This window comes from Suillus subalutaceus (genome assembly GCF_016647625.1).
Source record: "Suillus subalutaceus strain FC151 chromosome Unknown DFJ58scaffold_135, whole genome shotgun sequence".
Classification (NCBI taxonomy): Eukaryota; Fungi; Basidiomycota; class Agaricomycetes; order Boletales; family Suillaceae; genus Suillus; species Suillus subalutaceus.
This window is the reverse complement of record NW_024540384.1, coordinates 26598-45017: the sequence shown is the minus strand read 5'-3', so window position 1 is coordinate 45017 and position 18420 is coordinate 26598. Positions and strand designations below refer to the sequence as shown.

Here is an 18420-nt window from a genome sequence, read left to right as displayed (position 1 = left end):
AATACCCACCAGACTTGGCAACTCAACCTCCCAAAGCGGTGAGTGCCCTGCTTTCCCTGACAAGCGCTCGCTGACTCACGCCAGCAGGAGGACTCGGGCCCATACGAAGTCCTCACTCTTCCCATCGACGAGGTGAGTTTGATTTTTCTTTAAACATATTGCATTATGTACGCTACACTAACAAACTACTGTGTCCCAGGGAATCCTCCGTACGCAGTACCATCGCATGCCGGAGGCAATGGCACTACAAGGTCCGTGACTCGGACTCCTTGTCACTGACGAAGTGTGTGCAGTGACGCTGACACTCCCTTCCTGCAGCAAAACCCTCACCGTGAAGCAGCTGCAAGTGCTGTGCCGTGAGCATGGGTTGAATACGCGAGGGAAAAAGGCAGACCTGATCGAGCGCCTCGCTGCCGCAGTGCCTCCGAGTCCAAAGTATGTTGGGCGCGTTTTTCCCTATGTGATTCTCACTGGTTTTGGCATTCTGTCTGCAGTACAGTGCCTCCTACCACCACACCCACCATCCCAGAAGCCAGTTCTCCATCCTTGGTGCTGCTCCCAACTGTGAATTCCCGCGTGCCGGCAGGCCATGCACCCACAAGCCTGTCCCCCAGGACCTGGAGATGATGTCGATCTGCTTGCGTCGCATGACGCAAGCCAGCTGGCCCGTTCCTTCCAGGATGCCTACAATGGCAGTGATGGGGGCATCATGGACGACGACATGGACGACGATGGTGCTCACACGGCTGGAAATGTTCAGGATGACGAGGAACTGGTGGTGCAAGCAAGCGGTGAGTTTCCATATGTGTAATAATTGATGCTTGCTGATCATCACTCGTACTAACAGGCCCGTGTTTGGTGGCCATCAATGATGCTAAAGCTTGGGTAAGTTGCACGCCCTTCTGAGCTCCATGTCCTGGCTGATGGTGCCATGAGGTGGACCAATTCATCATGAGCACCCGACGAAAGGGCGGACAGCAAATGGAGAAGAGTGTGCTCAACATTTGGAAGGTATTTCTCGGTTCCTCTCCTTATTTTTTGGCCGCAACAATTGAATGGTCCCGAAAAACAGCGCTGGTTGACTGCTGCAATTGCATCAGGTGAAGTCCCAGATATGATAATTGATGCACACCACATCATCCAGTACTTGAAGTACACCGCTACCCACAAGCTCCTCTCGCGAAATGGCTGTGAACGTGATTCTGCGCATGGGTCCCTCTCTGCGGTGAGCTTTGAACCTTGTGTTGTGTGCGCGCGCACTTGTGCTGATCTCCTCTGGGTGCCACCTCAAGAGCTTGTTCAAGAAAACCATGGTAATGCTTGGTCGTGTCCGACGCCGTCAGGTTGACGACAGCCTATCTCTCGAGCATGCACGTCCCATATTCACACCATGTATCTCTGACTTTTATAAAGCACTGATGGTTCAAGCACAGCGCCTCCATCTCGAGTATGTCCAAGGCACAATTTTGATAATATTTTTGGGCTGATTCGTGTTCTGTCCAGGCGTGAAGACTTCGACATCACCAAAAACACAATCCTCGACTCACACCTTTTTCCAGAGCACTTTGAACAAGTCAAGAAATCAGTGTTCATGCACCTCACGCAGCGTGAGTTGGTCTTTCGAGTGCCGTCAGCTCAATCACTCACTTATGGCCGTCTTTATGTCTCTTGCAGTGCCATCTATCATCAAGGGTCACCAATGCTGGACTTGGCAATGTACGACACTCAATCGGGGTGACGAGCTGGTCAATCTGCCGCTCTCGTGCATCCAGCCTTACAAGATCTTCATCCCAGACTATACGACAGCCGATGGGAGAAGGAGCGGCAGCGGACAGTTTTTTTTTGGTGTTTTGTCGTTGTACCATGAGACCAAGGTTGCAAAACCTGGCGTGAGCATCTGATCTTCCCGCACTGAGCCCTTTTTTACATTTGCTATGTGATTTTCTACCTGTAGAAGCAGGAACCAGAATACAACTTTGTGCTCCCACACAGAGACCTGCTCAAGTGCCCGATCGGGGTGCTTGCCATCTTGCTTCACTATCAGTTCGACCAGGAGGGCCTGATGGACAAGTTCGAGGGCTGGGACTGGTCCCGTCCCAGCTCGTGGCATGAGGTCAGCACAGAGTGCAACTTAGTGATTCGTGTCTCAAGCGAGTTTGATACAGGTCAAGCTCTTGTTTGGAAAGCACATCGGACAGCCATCCAGCGGTGATGCACTGCGGAAGATGTATACAACAATGTTAGAGCCAACGACCATCACATCGAAAAAGAAGCTTCACCTCGCCCGCCGAACGATGCCGAGTGTGATGGAGGACATGGGGTGGGTCAATTGTTTGTTGGTCTGACCTGCAGCTGATAGTATCACCCGAAGTGTACACGCGGATGAAGTTGATGCTGTTGGGCACTGGGAGGGAAACACACGGCGCGAAACCTATGCGGCAAAGATTCCAAAATCTGTAGGCAGTCCTGCATCCTCTTTGCTATGTTCTCGCTCATGAACATCCTGTCAAGGCTGTCTGTGCTCTTGCTGGCTTCTACGTGGGAGAACAGTACTGTGTTCCATGGGTCTCGACACAGGTGCCTGCAGAGCTGCAGATGCAGATTTTTCCGTTCGTCGAGGATGCTCTCGCCAACCTCCGCCAGGCACCTAATCTGAACTATGGCACCGTGAATTTTCTGGAGTTGTTGCAGCTTCTGCGTCCCTATTTTTGGCGTGTAAGTGGGGAATATCCACCTGTGAAAACTTTGATTCTGACGGAGTCGCACGGCACACATCACACAGGCAATCGCTGCCGTTCATCAAGCATTTCCTGGCTCTGCACTTCTGAAACGGCTGAAGGTCCTTCAGTCTGGCAGTGCCCAAGGCTTTTTTCGGCAATGGCCCAAGGAAAGGGAAGCTCTCGAGGTGACGGCGCAGTCGGACCTTACGATCTGCAGTACATTTTTGGAGGCTGCCACTCAAAGTGCCTTTGTATCCCTCGCAAACTGTCAGCGCCAGTCGGACACCATGATCAATGCTGTGCTCTCGCACTGCAGTCAACTCCTTCGACGAACAGAATCACTCTCTCCAACTAAGCGCTCCAACACGACATCCTCAATGGCCCCCCAGTCCCTGCCTCAAGGGCCATCTGGGCCAAGCACCAACAAATCTAATCTCACTGAGGTTCATCCAGCAGCAACAAAAGCGGGACATAGTACTGGTCAGGCTCTGAGTCTTCCACTGCCTTCGGAGTTGCAGGCTGAGTGCAGCGAAGCCACACTCTTGCAGCACCTGCAGCCCACTGGCAACTTGAACCCAGTAACCACCTTCCACCTTGGCTGCTCCTTCCACATATTGCTGCTCTCGCCAACAGTTCCTCCCGACTTCCGTTCTGGGCATGATCTCATCATTCCATCGGCCGAGGCATTCCACGGCTCGATCACTAGTACCTCTATGCCTCAGTACCCTCAGTTCACACCTCGCAACTGCAGCTGGACTGCCATCTTTGAGATGGTGAAGCAGCCACACTTTCTTTGGGCTTGCTGGCATCCTGGCAACCTGGGTGAGTATCATTCGATCAAGCAGCTCTGGGCCACTTGGCACGAGGGCACGATCATTGACAGTGTTGGTCAAATGCCTCCCCTCCTGCTCGTCGAGCAGGAGTGGGGAGGAACAAAGAACCCCTCGACTCGCAAAGGGCGCCGTCAGACTTGGCGACCTCATAATGATACCAATATGAGTGCTGCTGTCACTCTGCTTTCCTTGTACTGACACTGATGCATTCTCACCTGTGAATGTTCTTTCAGGTGAGGCGAACAGTGGTCGCAATTCATGTTCTTCGTCACCCAGGTCAACTCCATGATGGGTGCTGGTAATCATGCGTCCGAAGCTGTTCGGATTCTGGATGAGCAGGCGTGGGTCGATGACAGTTCCCCAGTTCCACTCGAAACTTCAGCCAAAGAAGACTCGGACAGGACATACTACAGCAGAAGGCTCATTGCCGTCCAACTCTGCAAGCCCGACATGAGATCACACCATGGCCTGTTCACTTTCTCTCTCGTTTCTCTGTGTTTTGTTTTAGTTTGGCTGACTTCAGGCTTTCCGAAACCTCCTTTTCTGCCTTTAATATCTCCCTCATAATCACCAGTTATCATGCATAGCCTGCATTGCTCAGTAGTTGCACAACTCTACACGCTAATTTTGTTCGTGTCTACGTTCCGTATGACAGCCCTCGCGCACTTAAAAGAGTCCCAGCCGCAACCAGCCAGGCCTTAAGAAGATTCGAGGCTTTCACCCCCATGGCTCAGACTCCGTCCAACCAACTGTCCAACCAGCCAGGGCCTTAAAAAGATTCGAGGCTTACTCCGTCAAACCACCTGTCAGTCAGCCAACCAGGGCCTCAAACAGATTCGAGGGCTCGAGGGCTCGAAGAGCCCTGGCCACCGGCCCAGTACAATGTTCGGCAAGAGCGGTGGCCGGAAATGCCCGAGGAGAAGTGTTGTCCCGCCCACCAAAAAATCGTGACCGAAACCGTGATCCGCTCCACGCAGACTGTGATTCTCCTCATTCGAAACCGTGATTGGGGGAGGAAAAGTGTGATTCGGCGCTCGCCGAGGACAAAAAAGTGTGATCCCGCCTGTGTGATCCAGGTCGGAGCTCGAATCACGATCACGCTTTTTCGCCTGAGAACATCCATACTTTCAATTTGTCCGTTACAAACTCATGCGATGTCCGCACGTCCGCGTCAGGTACAGATCTATCTAGTGCTATATTCAATTTTGTCTAAGCTTAGATTGAATATTGACACCCGCGTATGAACCTAAGCCGACCGTGGCTTTGGACAACCGTCGTGAAAGCTCAAGCCCTCCAAACCAGGCCTAAGCCGGGACTTTCAAGCCGAGTCGGGCCCGCTCATCATTAACTGATTCTGGTCCAAACTCATCCCAGGCTTCTCGTTCCTCGCATTTATCTGATCCCGGGCCTGTCATTCCCCATTGAATACTACCTCCATTCCAGCGCTCCGCTGGGGCATGTGACTCTCGCACCGATGGAGTTGCTGTACGATAACCTAACAAGAGATACAGCCGATTAGGGGACAAATTCGAAATTAATACCACACTCCTGAATATTTGCATCTACCCTCTTGTGTTCCCAACTATCCCTACAACCCCCGAGTTCAGTAAACGGAGTTCCCGCAGGATCTTGGTCAAAGATTCCTCACAGTACTCTCCTGTCGATCCTGTTGACAATTATAACGAGGAAAAAATCATCTGATGATGCAGAAATATTGCCTGCAGAACCTCGTACCGGGTTGCATACCTTTCGCGTGTGGCCTATGTTGAGCCATGGCGCGTTGATATGCACGTCGATGTTCTTTTTCGCACTATGGACGGGCACGCCTTCGTCCCACCTGCGTGACGACATTCCTATATACTGTGAGTGAACAGAGTACATCGAACGGTGTAGTCATTAATCTCCCACAGCTCCAGCACATGTTGCTGTCGAGCCCGTCATTGTAAGGTTTAACGGAACCCTCGACTTTCCTTCTATCTATCGTGGCCCTCCTTCTCCAGAAATTGATGCTGCTTGGGCCAGGATAGCTCAAGATGGTGCGTCGTCCAATTTTTTCCCGTCATCCTAATTAGTGATCGTTCACGTCCATGAAACCTCAGTGCTACCGACTCGAATGTCGCTTGATGAATTTGTCAAAGCCAGCGAAGTAGATCCACCTTCCAAGGTTAAATATCCAGCTGAATTTGGTGGGGGTCTCGTGGTATCCATACAAGCTTATCACCAACTCCATTGTCTGGTAAGCTATACAACACCTGAAAGTCTAGTCGTTCTTGCCTCATGTTTTGTAGAATTTACTTCGCAGAGCCTCGTGGCCCGAGTATTACGAACCCACAGATACTTCGGCCGAAGTAGGCCCAATGCATCTTGGAACATATCCTTTTTTTTATTGATGGCACTTCCTGCTTATCATATACATTACAGATCATTGCATTGAAATGATCAGACAGAATATCGTGTGCAATGCCGACGTGAAGATGATAACATGGGACTGGGTTCAAGGACTCGACGCCCCATACCCTAACTTCAACACCCGCCACCAATGCAGGAACTTCGAGAAAATCTTGGATTGGGCTGTCCACGCTGTCCATATCCCTCAATTGGCGATTACTCGTTTTGAAGATACAGTTGACATCCCCTTGCCCATTGATCTGATGGACCATAATGGATAAGGAATATCGCGCTACTTGCTCACTACCCACATTCACGAGTATCTTGCAAGAATGGCAACGATTAGGAAGAGCGTAGTCGAATTAATGTATTGTTGGTACATCAATGATCGTAACGGCGCTGGGAAGTGCCAGTCCTCGACTCCAAGAAATAATGACAGATTGGTGACAAACTGTATACTCTGTTTTCCTTCTGGACGGGCTTGACAGACAGAGTGCGAGATAATTTCCCGTAACAGACGTTCAGTGACAAGCACACCAAACTTATGAGCGAGAATCTAACAGCTAAACATGGTCCAAAACACTCGCACCAATATGAAATAGGTATGATGCACGTTCCCGAACATGATTACGAGTGCATTACATGTTTTTCAAGGAGAGAGATCATCATCAACAGATGCCGAAATCCACGGTGAAGACAGGCTCGCGTATCCGCTGAATCGATAGCAAGAGATGCGCTAATGTGACAGGAGGAGTGCTTCCGAGAACCAACGCTGTTGAAACAGCGTCTTGGGCGAGCGAATGAAGTCAATGGCCTCGGCTCGGCCCCACAGGACCGCCTCCAGAGGTTACATGGAGACCAGCTCTGTTGAAAATATTCATGGTCGATGGTAGACAAAACTGGTTGTACCGTTGCAGTTCGACTGCGAACTTGAAGGAGTTTGGAAGAAAAACGTGACTACCAAAAATAGTAACTGGCTATCATTTACGCGTCTTGCACATCTACCGCGTCTGTCTGCAACTTCCATAGTCGTCCATTAATATGGACCCTTACACTCCACGAACGCGTCCAGGAGGCCGCAAGAAGAACCTTGGTTTGTCTGCAAAAGAGTACAGCAAGGTACAAGTCTCCTTACCTGTCATGTATACTTATTATGACAATGCAGACGATCGACCATTCAGATCACAGGCACTATCGCTTCTGTTCGCAGAAACAGACAGCTGAGCGATGATATCTACGAAGATCCAAATTTTCGCGTACACTCATCACAAGGAAACCGTGGCAACAGTACGTGGTCCTCGATGACCTGCATGTTACAGTATTGATGTCATACAGGCAACGAGCCGTCATTTATCGCCGAGACTTCGTTCGTGCGCGCACCATTGAATTCGCGAGTTGGCGCATCTGCTTCGATACCCAAGGCAAAGGGAAAGGCAAAGGAAGATGTGTTAGACAATCTTCCCGTGGATATACAAGAAGCTTTGATTTTGGAAGATCTCCTCTATGTTTTGATGGTATGTCCAGTGGTCGTTATGTTCGAGGTGTATGGCCGTTTTTTTGATATCAGCCGGAACAACCTATGATCTTGTTTGTGTCAGATGTTAGATCACCGCTTTCGCCTTGCTGTTCATCTCAAATTTGACCCTCTCCCTTTCCTTCGTTTCAGTTCATATTCAACAACAATGACCGGACGTTTGGTGCTCCCACATAACTTCACAATTGTTCTTGAGCAATTTGTTTCTTCTTGGTTCTCATACTCCTGCCCCGTGCTTCACCGCGTCCTTAACTGAACCTCTACAGGGCATTGAGGGAACATATATTTCCCACCACCCTGAATACTCGCCAGAAGATGACGACCCACTAAAGGGCATACGTTTTGTTTTGTCCTCCCCCCTAGGTTTGTCTGACAACTCAGGGGAGATCGTTCTCGCTCATACTTTTTACAGATTCGTCCCTTCGAGACCTAACGGAACGGATAGTGCCCCTCGGCACTTACTATACCGCTATCTCCTCTTTTGTAGAGAGCCGCAGCCACCTCGATTTTGGGCTTGTCAATCATGCGCTCTGCGCTGCCATCCGGGACATGCTCAAGGTCAGTTTCTTCATCACTCAGGCGTCATCTTACTCACCCCTTGAAAGGACTACCAAACTCTCCTCTCTCAACTCGAACATGCATTCAACACCTCGCCGCAATTCAGTCTACAGAAATTGTGGTTCTATGTTCACCCAACAGTGCATACACTGTCCCTTATTTATCAGCTGATCCTCGAGCTGGCTACCACCGATGACGACGACGGCTCTTCGTCCTCATCTTCTTCTGAGTCCGATCCAGAGCAGGCGGCACGAGATGAAGCACTTGGGCTCGGCGGGGCGAAGCTGAAGGCCGTTTTGTCTGACATGAAGAAGAGCACATCAGATGCACCTATTAATGTAAAGGGTGGGGAAGTACTGACGGTGATATACGAGCGGATGCAGACTATGTCAGGTGACCCCACCGCGGTCAAGGTATACGGCACCCTTCTAACTGCAGCGGGGGTGCCCTATGTTGAGATGCTCAGAGTATGGACAACTACGGGTCGTCTCGAAGACCCATACGAGGAGCTGTGTGTCAAGGAGAGCAAGTTCATCAGCAAGGGCATTTTGGAAGTAGATTACACGGACGAGTATTGGGAAAGGCGATATACGGTGAGCTTTGTGGCTGCGAAAATGGGGTGAATGTGTACTGATGCCTGGGTAGCTTCGTGATGGCTCGACCCTTTCTTCGAAGCGCCAGCATACAGGCGTCCCTCCGCCACGTACTGCTGGAGGTCGATTACCCGGTGGCGCTTGTATACCTCCCCTTCTGGAGGGTTGGAAACACAAGTTTTTACTTGCGGGGAAATATCTTAACGTGATACGTGAATGTGGAATCGAGGTGCAAGCCGATCAGAAGGATTTAACGAAAAATTCCCTGTCCATGGAAGATGAAAAGTGTGTTTCTTCATTGGGTTGAGTCTCCGTGTCTTTTTTCATGGGTATTTTCAGGCTTTACAAATTTATCGAAGACGCGTATACACATGCGAATCGTACTCTCTTACGCCTCCTGCTGCAAGATCAACAGCTCATACCTCGGCTCCGCTCTCTCAAGCGCTATTTCTTCCTGGCTTCCTCGTCCTTCCTCACCCATCTCTTGGACCTTGCTCACACAGAGCTGAAGAAACCCGCGAAAGGTGTCAGTATCGTTAAGCTACAGAGTCTGCTCGACCTTGCACTTACAGGGGAAGATGCCGCATTCCGCGAAGATGTGCGAGTCAGCATCGCGAGCAGCGGATTGTATGAATGGTTACTCAAGGTCATCAGCGTAAGCGGCGTGATTGGCGGTGAGGAAGGCGAGGGCGTACCAGATGAAGAAGCAAAGAAGGATCGCGAGCGGGAGAAGGATGACAAGAAGCCCATGCTAGGTATGTGCGTAAAGCCTTTGCGCTACTGTCCTTGCTCATCTCAAACAAGCGATTGACGCCCTTACACTCGACTACAACGTGAAATTCCCGCTTTCGCTCGTTATCTCTCGCAAAACGATTTTGCGCTACCAGCTCCTCTTTCGGTTTCTCTTACACCTCAAGCATGTAGAACAGTCGCTCGCATCGATGTGGATAGAACAGAAGACAAGTCCCTGGCGGCGTCCTGTGCCAAACCACCCCGAATTCGAGCAGTGGCGACTACGAGTTGCGCTCCTGAGAGCTCGCATGCTCGCTTTCGTTCAGCAAATACTGGCTTTTCACGACATTCGAGGTCCTTGAACCTAACTGGCGGGCGCTAGAGGCGAAATTAGCCAAGGTAACCACTGTAGACCAGCTTCTGAGAGGACCACGTAGACTTTCTGGACACGTGCCTGAAAGAATGTATGTTGACGAGTGCTAAACTGCTGAGGGTAAGTGTGCGACCTCAAGCTCAAACACCCACTGATCGTCGCATCTGCAGGCGTACTCCCGCATGATAGTGACGTGCTCTACGTTCGCACTGTACACCTCGTCCTTCACCAAGTCCGCTAATCAAGCGCTCGCAGCAGCAGAGAGCGGCGACGGCGACCAGGCGATGAACAAACGCTGGGAATTCCTGAAGAAGTTTGAGTCTAACTTTAACCACTGGTGAGCGCCCCATCGTCTGCGTGCGGTATTTGGAGAGTGAGATTCTGACGATGATTGTCTCCAGGTTTAAGGTAATGTTGTTTCATTCACGCGGTTACCGCATTCCCGGCTGACAATTTTTTTTACAAGTTTCATCTGGACTGCGTGCAGTACTACGCGTCGAGTGAGAATGTGTCGTTGCTTCCTCTTGTGGTGCGGTTGAGTAGCATCAAGGCGATGTCATAGCATGAGCTGTATCGATGAGCAGTAGGGGTCCTGGTGAGTGACAGAACGACACCCAAAAATTCGGTTAGGTTTATTGCTTTCTTAGGTCTGTCGTCGTTGCATTTTGTTTTTCTAGCCATGCGTGATATATATGTTAATACATGCTATTACTGGGGATGTGAGGAACACGTAGTAAGACCATACAAGAGATGATAGTCGTTCCTTGATAAGCCTCGCACAAGAGCCTGTTCGCGCTGAGCAAACTACTTGACACACCGTCTGTCTCATTTTAAACAAAAACTGAGAGCCCTCAAGGTAAAAGCAAACGAGTTGGAAAATGCAATACACAATGTCACCAGATGATAGCTTAGCTATGGCAAGAACGCTGGGTCTATAGGTCTATAGTTCAGTGACAAAGAGTGAGACAGCTGAGATTGTATTACATAGATACGCAACATATCAGAAACCATGTAATCAGATAAGGGAGTCAAGATATACAGGTCGTCATGACACATAAGGTTCTGCCTGAGCATTTCGACACAATGGTCTGAGGTACAACATACTAGTAAGTAGTATGTGGGCTAGGCAAGAAACGATATACTTACCGAAACGAATGCGCCAGAAGACTTCGAGGGATTCCTGGAATTCATGACTCGTGGAATTAACATGTTCACCCCAGCTGGTTCTGCGAAGCATGTCCTACAGGGGAGTCAGGCACTTTTGGGCTGTTACCCCCATTCCCCTGTTCTCTCATTCAAATTTTCATTGATTATTTACTGCACATATTAGGATGTAGCCAAGGAAGCCAAAAAGGAGTGCGAAGCACTCCTTTTGCTTCCTGTGCCGAAGGCACAACGGGTGTTGGACTAGTATATAATGTGGCAGGTCTGCAGCTGGGTATGCATTAATATGTTGAAGGGTTGAATCGACGTCGCATGTACCGAGCGGAAATCAAGGCGAGGCTCGACAGTATCCGCCATCGTTGCGCGGAGCGTTGACTTAGAGTATCAAGTTTACAACTTAGTACTTGCTTGGTGACGGTCACGTGGCTGAAACCTTGGCCCAGAATCTCCGTCAACTCTCACTGCCGTCGGAATTTTGGACAACACGCAGTGTTGGCTGACGTTCCATACTTTTTGGATTATAGATTCACAATGACCAAAGGCAACTCATCGAGGGGTTCGAATCGACAAACCCAAAAATCTAGCGAAGCAACGGCTGGTGAAAGTTCGGTACGTGGTTTTCGAGGATCACTGAATTCACACCACTTCAAACGCTGACATTGACGCATTCTACGTCTAGCATCGACCCCGTGGCAGAGTTGGTCGGTTTCTAGAGAAGGTTAAGGACGGTGCGAACAAGTTAAGGATCTCGGTAAGTCCACGACCATGCGTAATGAGTGTCCTGGAATACGACTGAGAATGTCATAAGCGCTCGAAGGATTCGCGCAGCCGCAGCTCTGTTCCCCCGAATGTTAATCATGAAGGTGCGACCTCGGTAGGTTCTCATACTTGCCCTCCAGTCTCTGCGCTCTTTCTAAATCCTGGTGGTCCCGTGAGTTCAGGCGGCTCCATCTGCTGCGGAAGTGACTAATAGCCAATCGGAACTTCGGGATGCTCAAGAGTCTGCAAAGCAGATGCATCCGCTTTCGGGACCTGTGATTACTGTGGCGTCTGATGGCCAAGGCGGAGAAGTGGATCTTCATGCTGTCGACAGTTTCCAGGACACATATCTCGAATCCCTCAGAATATTTGACAATGTTATCGGCAAGATCGCAGATGCTATGGACCTTCCTCTCGATCGGAACCGAACTAATCCCATCCCACGGTTACATCCATATGCAAAGATGGCACTGGGCGTGTTGTCTTGCGCAGCCAAAGTATGTCTTCTCTTTATCTCCTCCTATCTCCCACCGCTCAGCAATCATTGGTACAGATTATTCTAGCTCAAGCGGATCGCGATGCAGCGGTACTCAAACTTCTCAAGAAGATATGTGATGTTTACCGCTTCATAGCACAAGACTCCATGATTGACCAACTCTCGTCGATGCGCATCATCCTTGGCAAGATTTCTCAGCAGACACGTGAATGCGCCGATTTTATCAAAAATTATTCGGAGACCAAGAACTTTTGTGAGTCTTAACAAGCTGTTACGCTCTGTACCGTCTCGAGCTGCTATCATCATCACAGGGAGCAGACTTGGAAAGGACGTCTTCTCGGAAACAGAAGATACGATCAAAATGTACAATGATGTGTTCGATAGGCTCATGCAAAACTTCCGGGACCAAGCCTTTACTCGCGACGTAGCCATACACGTCCACCGTATGGGTAAGCATTGGGACGTTCTTGTGACATGACATATAATCATACCCTTTCGGAAGAAACGTTGGACCTTAGCGGTGTGGCTTATGCAGGTGGTGCGGGACTAGATACCAGAAAAGAATGCCTTGAAGGGACCCGCTTGGAAATCCTTTCCGACATCATGGAATGGGTCAACAGCACTGGGGACAATGTTCAACGCGTGCTGTGGCTATCTGGCCCTGCAGGCAAGGGCAAATCGGCCATCGCCCACACCATTGCTAAGTGGGTCAATGATGTAGGAGGGCTTGGTTCGTGTTACTGTTTTGACCGCCAGCGAGAAGCAGATCGTCGCCATGAAAAGATATTTTCCACGATCGCGCTCGACCTGGCTGACCGTGATCCGGAGATGAAGCGAGCATTGGCAGATGCGGTTCTGGCCGCAAGTTCGCTCAAGAAGACAGTGGATATCATTCAGCAGTGGCAGAAACTTCTTGTCAAGCCACTGAAGAAGTCATCTGGGTCAACTGGGGAACCCATCGTGATCGTGATCGATGCACTGGATGAGAGCGGCGGAGTAGAGACACGGAAAGACCTCCTCTCCATTCTAGCTGGCAAACATCACAACCCCGCTGTTCCCAAAATCACAGACCTTCCTGGCAACTTCTGCTTCATCGTCACCTCCCGCCCGTTTGATGACATCAAAAACAAGCTTCGTGGCGTTCAGCACATTCGACAGATGTCGATGGATGATATTCCACGAACAGATGCAGAGCGCGACATCCGTGCTTACGTGTCCAAGGAGTTGGAAGGGCTGGATTTCCATGATAGAGAGTTCGCAGTCCTCGCTGAGAAAGCTGACGGACTTTTCGAGTGGGCGCGTCTCGCCTGCGGATACATCAAAGAGTCTGATATGGGGCTATCTCCAATCGAATGCTACAATGGCGTGGTGTCACGGGATCCTGCTGAGAGAAGCAGGCTGTTGCACGAGATGTATCTCCTAATTTTAACAAATATCATACCCATGGATACATCTACTCATATGCAGCATTCACCGAAACTGCGTTCGACGAAGCTAGCGAGATTTCGCTCAGTAATGCGACAAATACTAGGCACAGCTGAACCCCTTCCTTTAGCTTCCCTGAATGCCATGAGGCGCCATTTTCCAACTCCGAATGATAATTTCGACGTCGAGCTTGTGGTAAAAAGCATGGGCTCCCTCCTCAGCGGCACCACCAACCCAGATTCCTCGATCCGACCACTTCATGCATCCTTCCGCGATTTCCTGACGGACAAATCATCCAGTGGAGAGTTTTCATCGACCTGTCAAAGGGCCAACATGATCTTGCATTCGCGTCGCTTCGAGTGATGGAACACAGTCTTCGCTTCAACATCTGTGATTTGAAGTCGTCGTATCTGCCTAATAGGGAAGATCCCGGTCTACAAGAACGAGTCCAAAAATGCATCCCCTTACATCTGTCATATTCATCTCGATTTTGGACGTCACACGTACGAACCACAGCCTTTGACAAGGAACTCGCGAAAGAAGTGAAATTGTTATTCGACCACGAGCGGCTGTTTTTCTGGCTCGAGTTACTCGCCTTGATCGAGGCGCTAGGCAGTGCAGTTGCTGCCCTTCCGCTCATTCCCCCATGGCTAAAGGTGAATACATTGCTACTAAGTACCAGATAAAGCGCTCATGCACAACCACAGGGCCATCCCAAATTCAAAGATGTCTCGTCGACTGCAATTGACGTACGGAGGTTCATTCAAGTCTTCGGCGGCATGATTTTGCACAGTACGCCACACCTGTATGTATCAGCACTCCCATTCTCGCCTGCCAACTCTCCGCTATTGAGAAATTTTTCTGCACGCTTTCCGAATACTCTTCGTGTAGCATGTGGACGTGATATGAATTGGCCAGCTGTTCAGACCGTGCTCAGGGGGCACGCATCTGCAGTAAACTCGGTCTCGTTCTCGCCGGACGGCACTCGCATCGTCACCGGTTCTTCGGATAACACTGTTCGGCTGTGGGATGCAGGGACGGGGGAGCCAGTTGGTGGGCCCTTGCGGGGGCACACTGATTCAGTAAACTCGGTCTCGTTCTCACCGGACGGCACTCGCATCGTCACTGGTTCTTTGGATAAGACTGTTCGGCTGTGGGATGCAGGGACGGGGGAGCCAGTCGGTGAGCCCTTGCGGGGGCACGCTTCTCTGGTTTTGTCGGTCTCGTTCTCACCGGACGGCACTCGCATCGTCACTGGTTCGCACGATAACACTGTTCGGCTGTGGGATGCAGGGACAGGGGAGCCAGTCGGTGAGCCCTTGCGGGGGCACACTGATTCAGTTTTGTCGGTCTCGTTCTCGCCAGACGGCACTCGCATCGTCACTGGTTCGCACAATAACACTGTTCGGCTGTGGGATGCAGGGACGGGGGAGCCAGTTGGTGAGCCCTTGCGGGGACACACTCATTCAGTTTTGTCGGTCTCGTTCTCATCCGGACGGCACTCGCATCGTCACCGGTTCTTTGGATAAGACTGTTCGGCTGTGGGATGCAGGGACGGGGGAGCCAGTCGGTGAGCCCTTATGGGGGCACATTTCTTCAGTAAACTCGGTCTCGTTCTCACCGGACGGCACTCGCATCGTCACTGGTTCTTTGGATAAGACTGTTCGGCTGTGGGATGCAGGGACGGGGAAGCCAGTTGGTGAGCCCTTGCGGGGGCACACTCATTCAGTAACGTCGGTGTCATTCTCGCCGGATGGCACTCGCATCGTCACTGGTTCAAGGGATGAGACTGTTCGGCTGTGGGATGCATGGACGGGGGAGCCGGTCGGTGAGCCCTTGCGGGGGCACACTGATTCAGTAAACTCGGTCTCGTTCTCTCCGGACGGCACTCGCATCGTCACTGGTTCTTTGGATAAGACTGTTCGGCTGTGGGATCCAGTGATGAGCCAGACGTCGCAACAGTGCGCTGTGTCAGATCCTTCAGCATTATCCGATGAACATCGCACGATCGAGGCTACGACTACCACCACGTTGGGCATTTGGAACAATCACCCCATTTGCTTCTCGTCCAACTCTATCCATGAACTCTGCAATACCTTGGAGCTAACGGAGGGAGCATCCCCTGACGACCGCAGTTCGACCCCCTTTTTACTGAATCGTGATAGTGGATGGATAGTAGGACCCAGACGTCGCCTGTTGTTTTGGGTACCACCGGCTTCTCGAAACACATTTTATAACCCTGCAACTACATTAGTGATACCCAGAGGGCGTCCTGAGCTTGATTTGATCCGCATGGCACACGGACAACACTGGCAAAAGTGCCGAGAGGAGTAAGTGTCTTCAAAGCCCTTTCCGTTCCTCGCACTTACTCAAATCAAGACTTGCAGACCTTAGTACCGATCAAGATCGCAGCAATGGAACCATTATGGAGATTTCAGATACAATTTAGATGTGACCGAGTGTACAGTGGATCGTCCTTCGTATTCTATTCTATGCCCAGCATCTAGCCCGAGTTTAGGATTGTCCATGCGAACGACGTGAGCTGACTGTGTGGCACTCATGACGCATGATGTTAGTGCTGGTTTGTGAGCGCACACAACGACGGTCGATTCCATCAGAGATGCGGTTGCGCGTGCGTGTGAAAATGATGTATAGCATTGGTGCCTCCTCATAGCGGACTGAGAACCTGAACAACAGGACGTTGCTGTTGCAGTCATCTGTAGTCGTTCAAATTCCCGTTGCACCGAGTACATAAAAAATGGTCTAAAAACAGGGTGCGACGAATATGTTAGTTCACTACGTACATAGTACGGTACAACATGTAATCGCGATATCCACGACGAAGGCGGTGAGAACGAGAGCACCATAAAAATGATGCGTGTAAGGATGGTGCGAGCTGTGAGGCGTGATTAAAATAGGCTGGAGGGAAAAGGCACCAGGCAAGAGTAAACGAATGGGGGATGAAATCGAGGTAATGCAACGTTCCGGCACGATATATGACATTCAATTGAGGGTGATATTGGATGCAGGTGCACCAGGGTGTCACAACGGGCATTCTCGTCAAGGAGCTCTTCGTTAGTCGGTTCCTGGAGACTGAACAAAGAGTCTAAGGACTACAATTGAGTTCCATAACTCGATGTGTAACAATGCGAACCATTGCATTGAGACTAGAAACAGACTGTGACTCACGTAGCTGTTGAGAGGGCTTTGGCACAGTTACTACACACGTCTGAGTCAACACACGCAGGCCCGGAGTCCTTGGTCGCAAATCATAGTTCTTGGATGGTGCATATTGACAATTTCCGTGGTCTACTTTATCCTTTCCAATGCGAAAATAGGGGGGGTCGGTGTAACGGTGTCTTCGTTTCCGCTCTAGAGGCGTGTTAATATGGGAGCGATCGTAGTTGGAGAGGAGAATACGGGGGTCTTGATGTCTGCGAAGTTTGACGCGTCGTAGTTTGGGAGGAACTGATAGTGACGTTGTGGAGTAAGATGGTGCGGTAGCGGCGTAGAGAGATTCACAACATCAACGGGACTTGCAAGCACGGCTGAGCTTGATGCTTGTTTGTCCTTGTTTGTCCAGAATGAACGTGAAGTCCATGACTGTCCATCCTTGCGCCCAAACTCTGCTTGTGTGTAGCTACTGAAGTACTGGCTGCATCATCTACTTCTTGCTAACTAACTAATCTCTCAAGTCGGGTAAGCATCTTCCATGAATTTTCCTCTCGGATATGCTCTGACTCCCGCAACCTAGTATCTCGCACTTCATCCATACAGACAACCCAGATGGATAATATGATCATTGCCTTTTTACTATTTAGCCATCTGGGCTTCCACTCGCGATCGTTGGCATCATGAATCATCGCCATTAATTCAATGCTGCTGCGATTCCTCTCTAGCTCCTCGCACCCCATCTGTTATTCCCCTCACTTTATTCGTTTTCACAAACATGATTTTTCCTATTCCCCCGAGTCAAGTCATTTAAGATGGCAGACGTCACGGTGATTGTGTCCTGCGAACCAGTTACCAGAGCCGATATGTTGTCAGTCATCTGGGCTTCTACTCATCTCGGTCTAGATGGATAATTGCACACGTTTTTTGTGCTCAAACAACTGATGCCCTACTAATACTTTCTCAGGTGCGCTTTACTCCCGGTCAGCACACCGCATCTCCTTTCCATGCGAATCCGTGATAGAGTTAAATGCTCGGGCCATAAGTTTTTTAAACCATTATACTCCATATGTACGAGTCAGTTTCGCGAGCAGTAGATTGTATGAATCTTTACTTAAGGTCATCAGCGTAACCGGCGTGATTGGCGGTGAGGAAGGCGAGGGCGTGCCAGATGAAAGAAGGATCACGACTGGGAGAAGCATGACAAGAAGCCCATTTTAGGTATGTGCGTAAAGCGTTTGCGCTACCGTCCTTGCTCATGTCGAACAAGCAATTGATGCCGTTACACTCGACTACAACGTGAAATTCCCGCTTTCGCTCGTCATCTCTCACAAAACGATTTTACGTTACCAGCTCCTCTTCCGTTTCTCTCACATCTCGAGCATGTAGAATAGTAGCTCGCATCGATGTGGATAAAACAGAAGACAAGTCCCTAGCGGCGTCCTGTGCCAAATCACCCCGAGTTCGAGCAGTGGCGACTGCGAGTTGCGTTCCTGAGAGCTCGCATGCTCGCTTTTGTTCAGCAAATACTGGCAGGTGCTAGAGGCGAAATTGGCTAAGGTAATCACCGTAGACCAGCTTCTGAGGGATCACGTAGACTTTCTGGACACGTCTGAAAGAATGCATGTTGACGAGTGCTAAACTGCTGAGGGTACGTGTGCAACCTCGGACCCA

The 18420-nt window shown here is 50.2% G+C and overlaps 4 protein-coding genes across 4 annotated transcripts; all 4 read left to right on the top strand.

Annotated features, from left to right (window-relative positions):
• The first annotated feature begins 334 nt into the window (after positions 1 to 334).
• On the top strand, positions 335 to 1982 carry DFJ58DRAFT_92418 (uncharacterized protein). Its single transcript, XM_041395616.1, has 8 exons — positions 335 to 435; positions 495 to 791; positions 848 to 885; positions 937 to 1011; positions 1073 to 1225; positions 1293 to 1447; positions 1504 to 1607; positions 1675 to 1982. Exons 2-8 carry the CDS (start codon positions 590 to 592, stop codon positions 1899 to 1901), a joined length of 954 nt encoding a protein of 317 aa, XP_041239035.1. The 5' UTR covers positions 335 to 435; positions 495 to 589; the 3' UTR covers positions 1902 to 1982.
• A 904-nt stretch (positions 1983 to 2886) lies between these two features.
• DFJ58DRAFT_810620 (uncharacterized protein) lies at positions 2887 to 4226 on the top strand (the record flags this gene model as incomplete). The annotated part of the gene is made up of 1 exon (XM_041391425.1): positions 2887 to 4226. A coding segment is annotated over one exon (843 nt), but the record flags the coding sequence as incomplete, so codon positions are not given.
• Positions 4227 to 5348: 1122 nt separating this feature from the next.
• DFJ58DRAFT_845369 (uncharacterized protein) lies at positions 5349 to 6222 on the top strand (the record flags this gene model as incomplete). Its single annotated transcript, XM_041393146.1, has 5 exons — positions 5349 to 5415; positions 5464 to 5589; positions 5653 to 5789; positions 5842 to 5901; positions 6001 to 6222. 5 exons carry the CDS (start codon positions 5349 to 5351, stop codon positions 6220 to 6222), a joined length of 612 nt encoding a protein of 203 aa, XP_041239033.1.
• Positions 6223 to 6924: 702 nt separating this feature from the next.
• On the top strand, positions 6925 to 10293 carry DFJ58DRAFT_907891 (Spc98 family-domain-containing protein; the record flags this gene model as incomplete). Its single annotated transcript, XM_041395078.1, is given in 13 exon segments — positions 6925 to 7060; positions 7123 to 7228; positions 7277 to 7455; positions 7742 to 7838; positions 7888 to 8033; positions 8081 to 8626; positions 8679 to 8911; positions 8966 to 9381; positions 9431 to 9678; positions 9713 to 9766; positions 9786 to 9851; positions 9902 to 10068; positions 10233 to 10293. 13 exon segments carry the CDS (start codon positions 6983 to 6985, stop codon positions 10291 to 10293), a joined length of 2397 nt encoding a protein of 798 aa, XP_041239032.1. The 5' UTR covers positions 6925 to 6982.
• Between the last annotated feature and the right edge of the window lie 8127 nt (positions 10294 to 18420).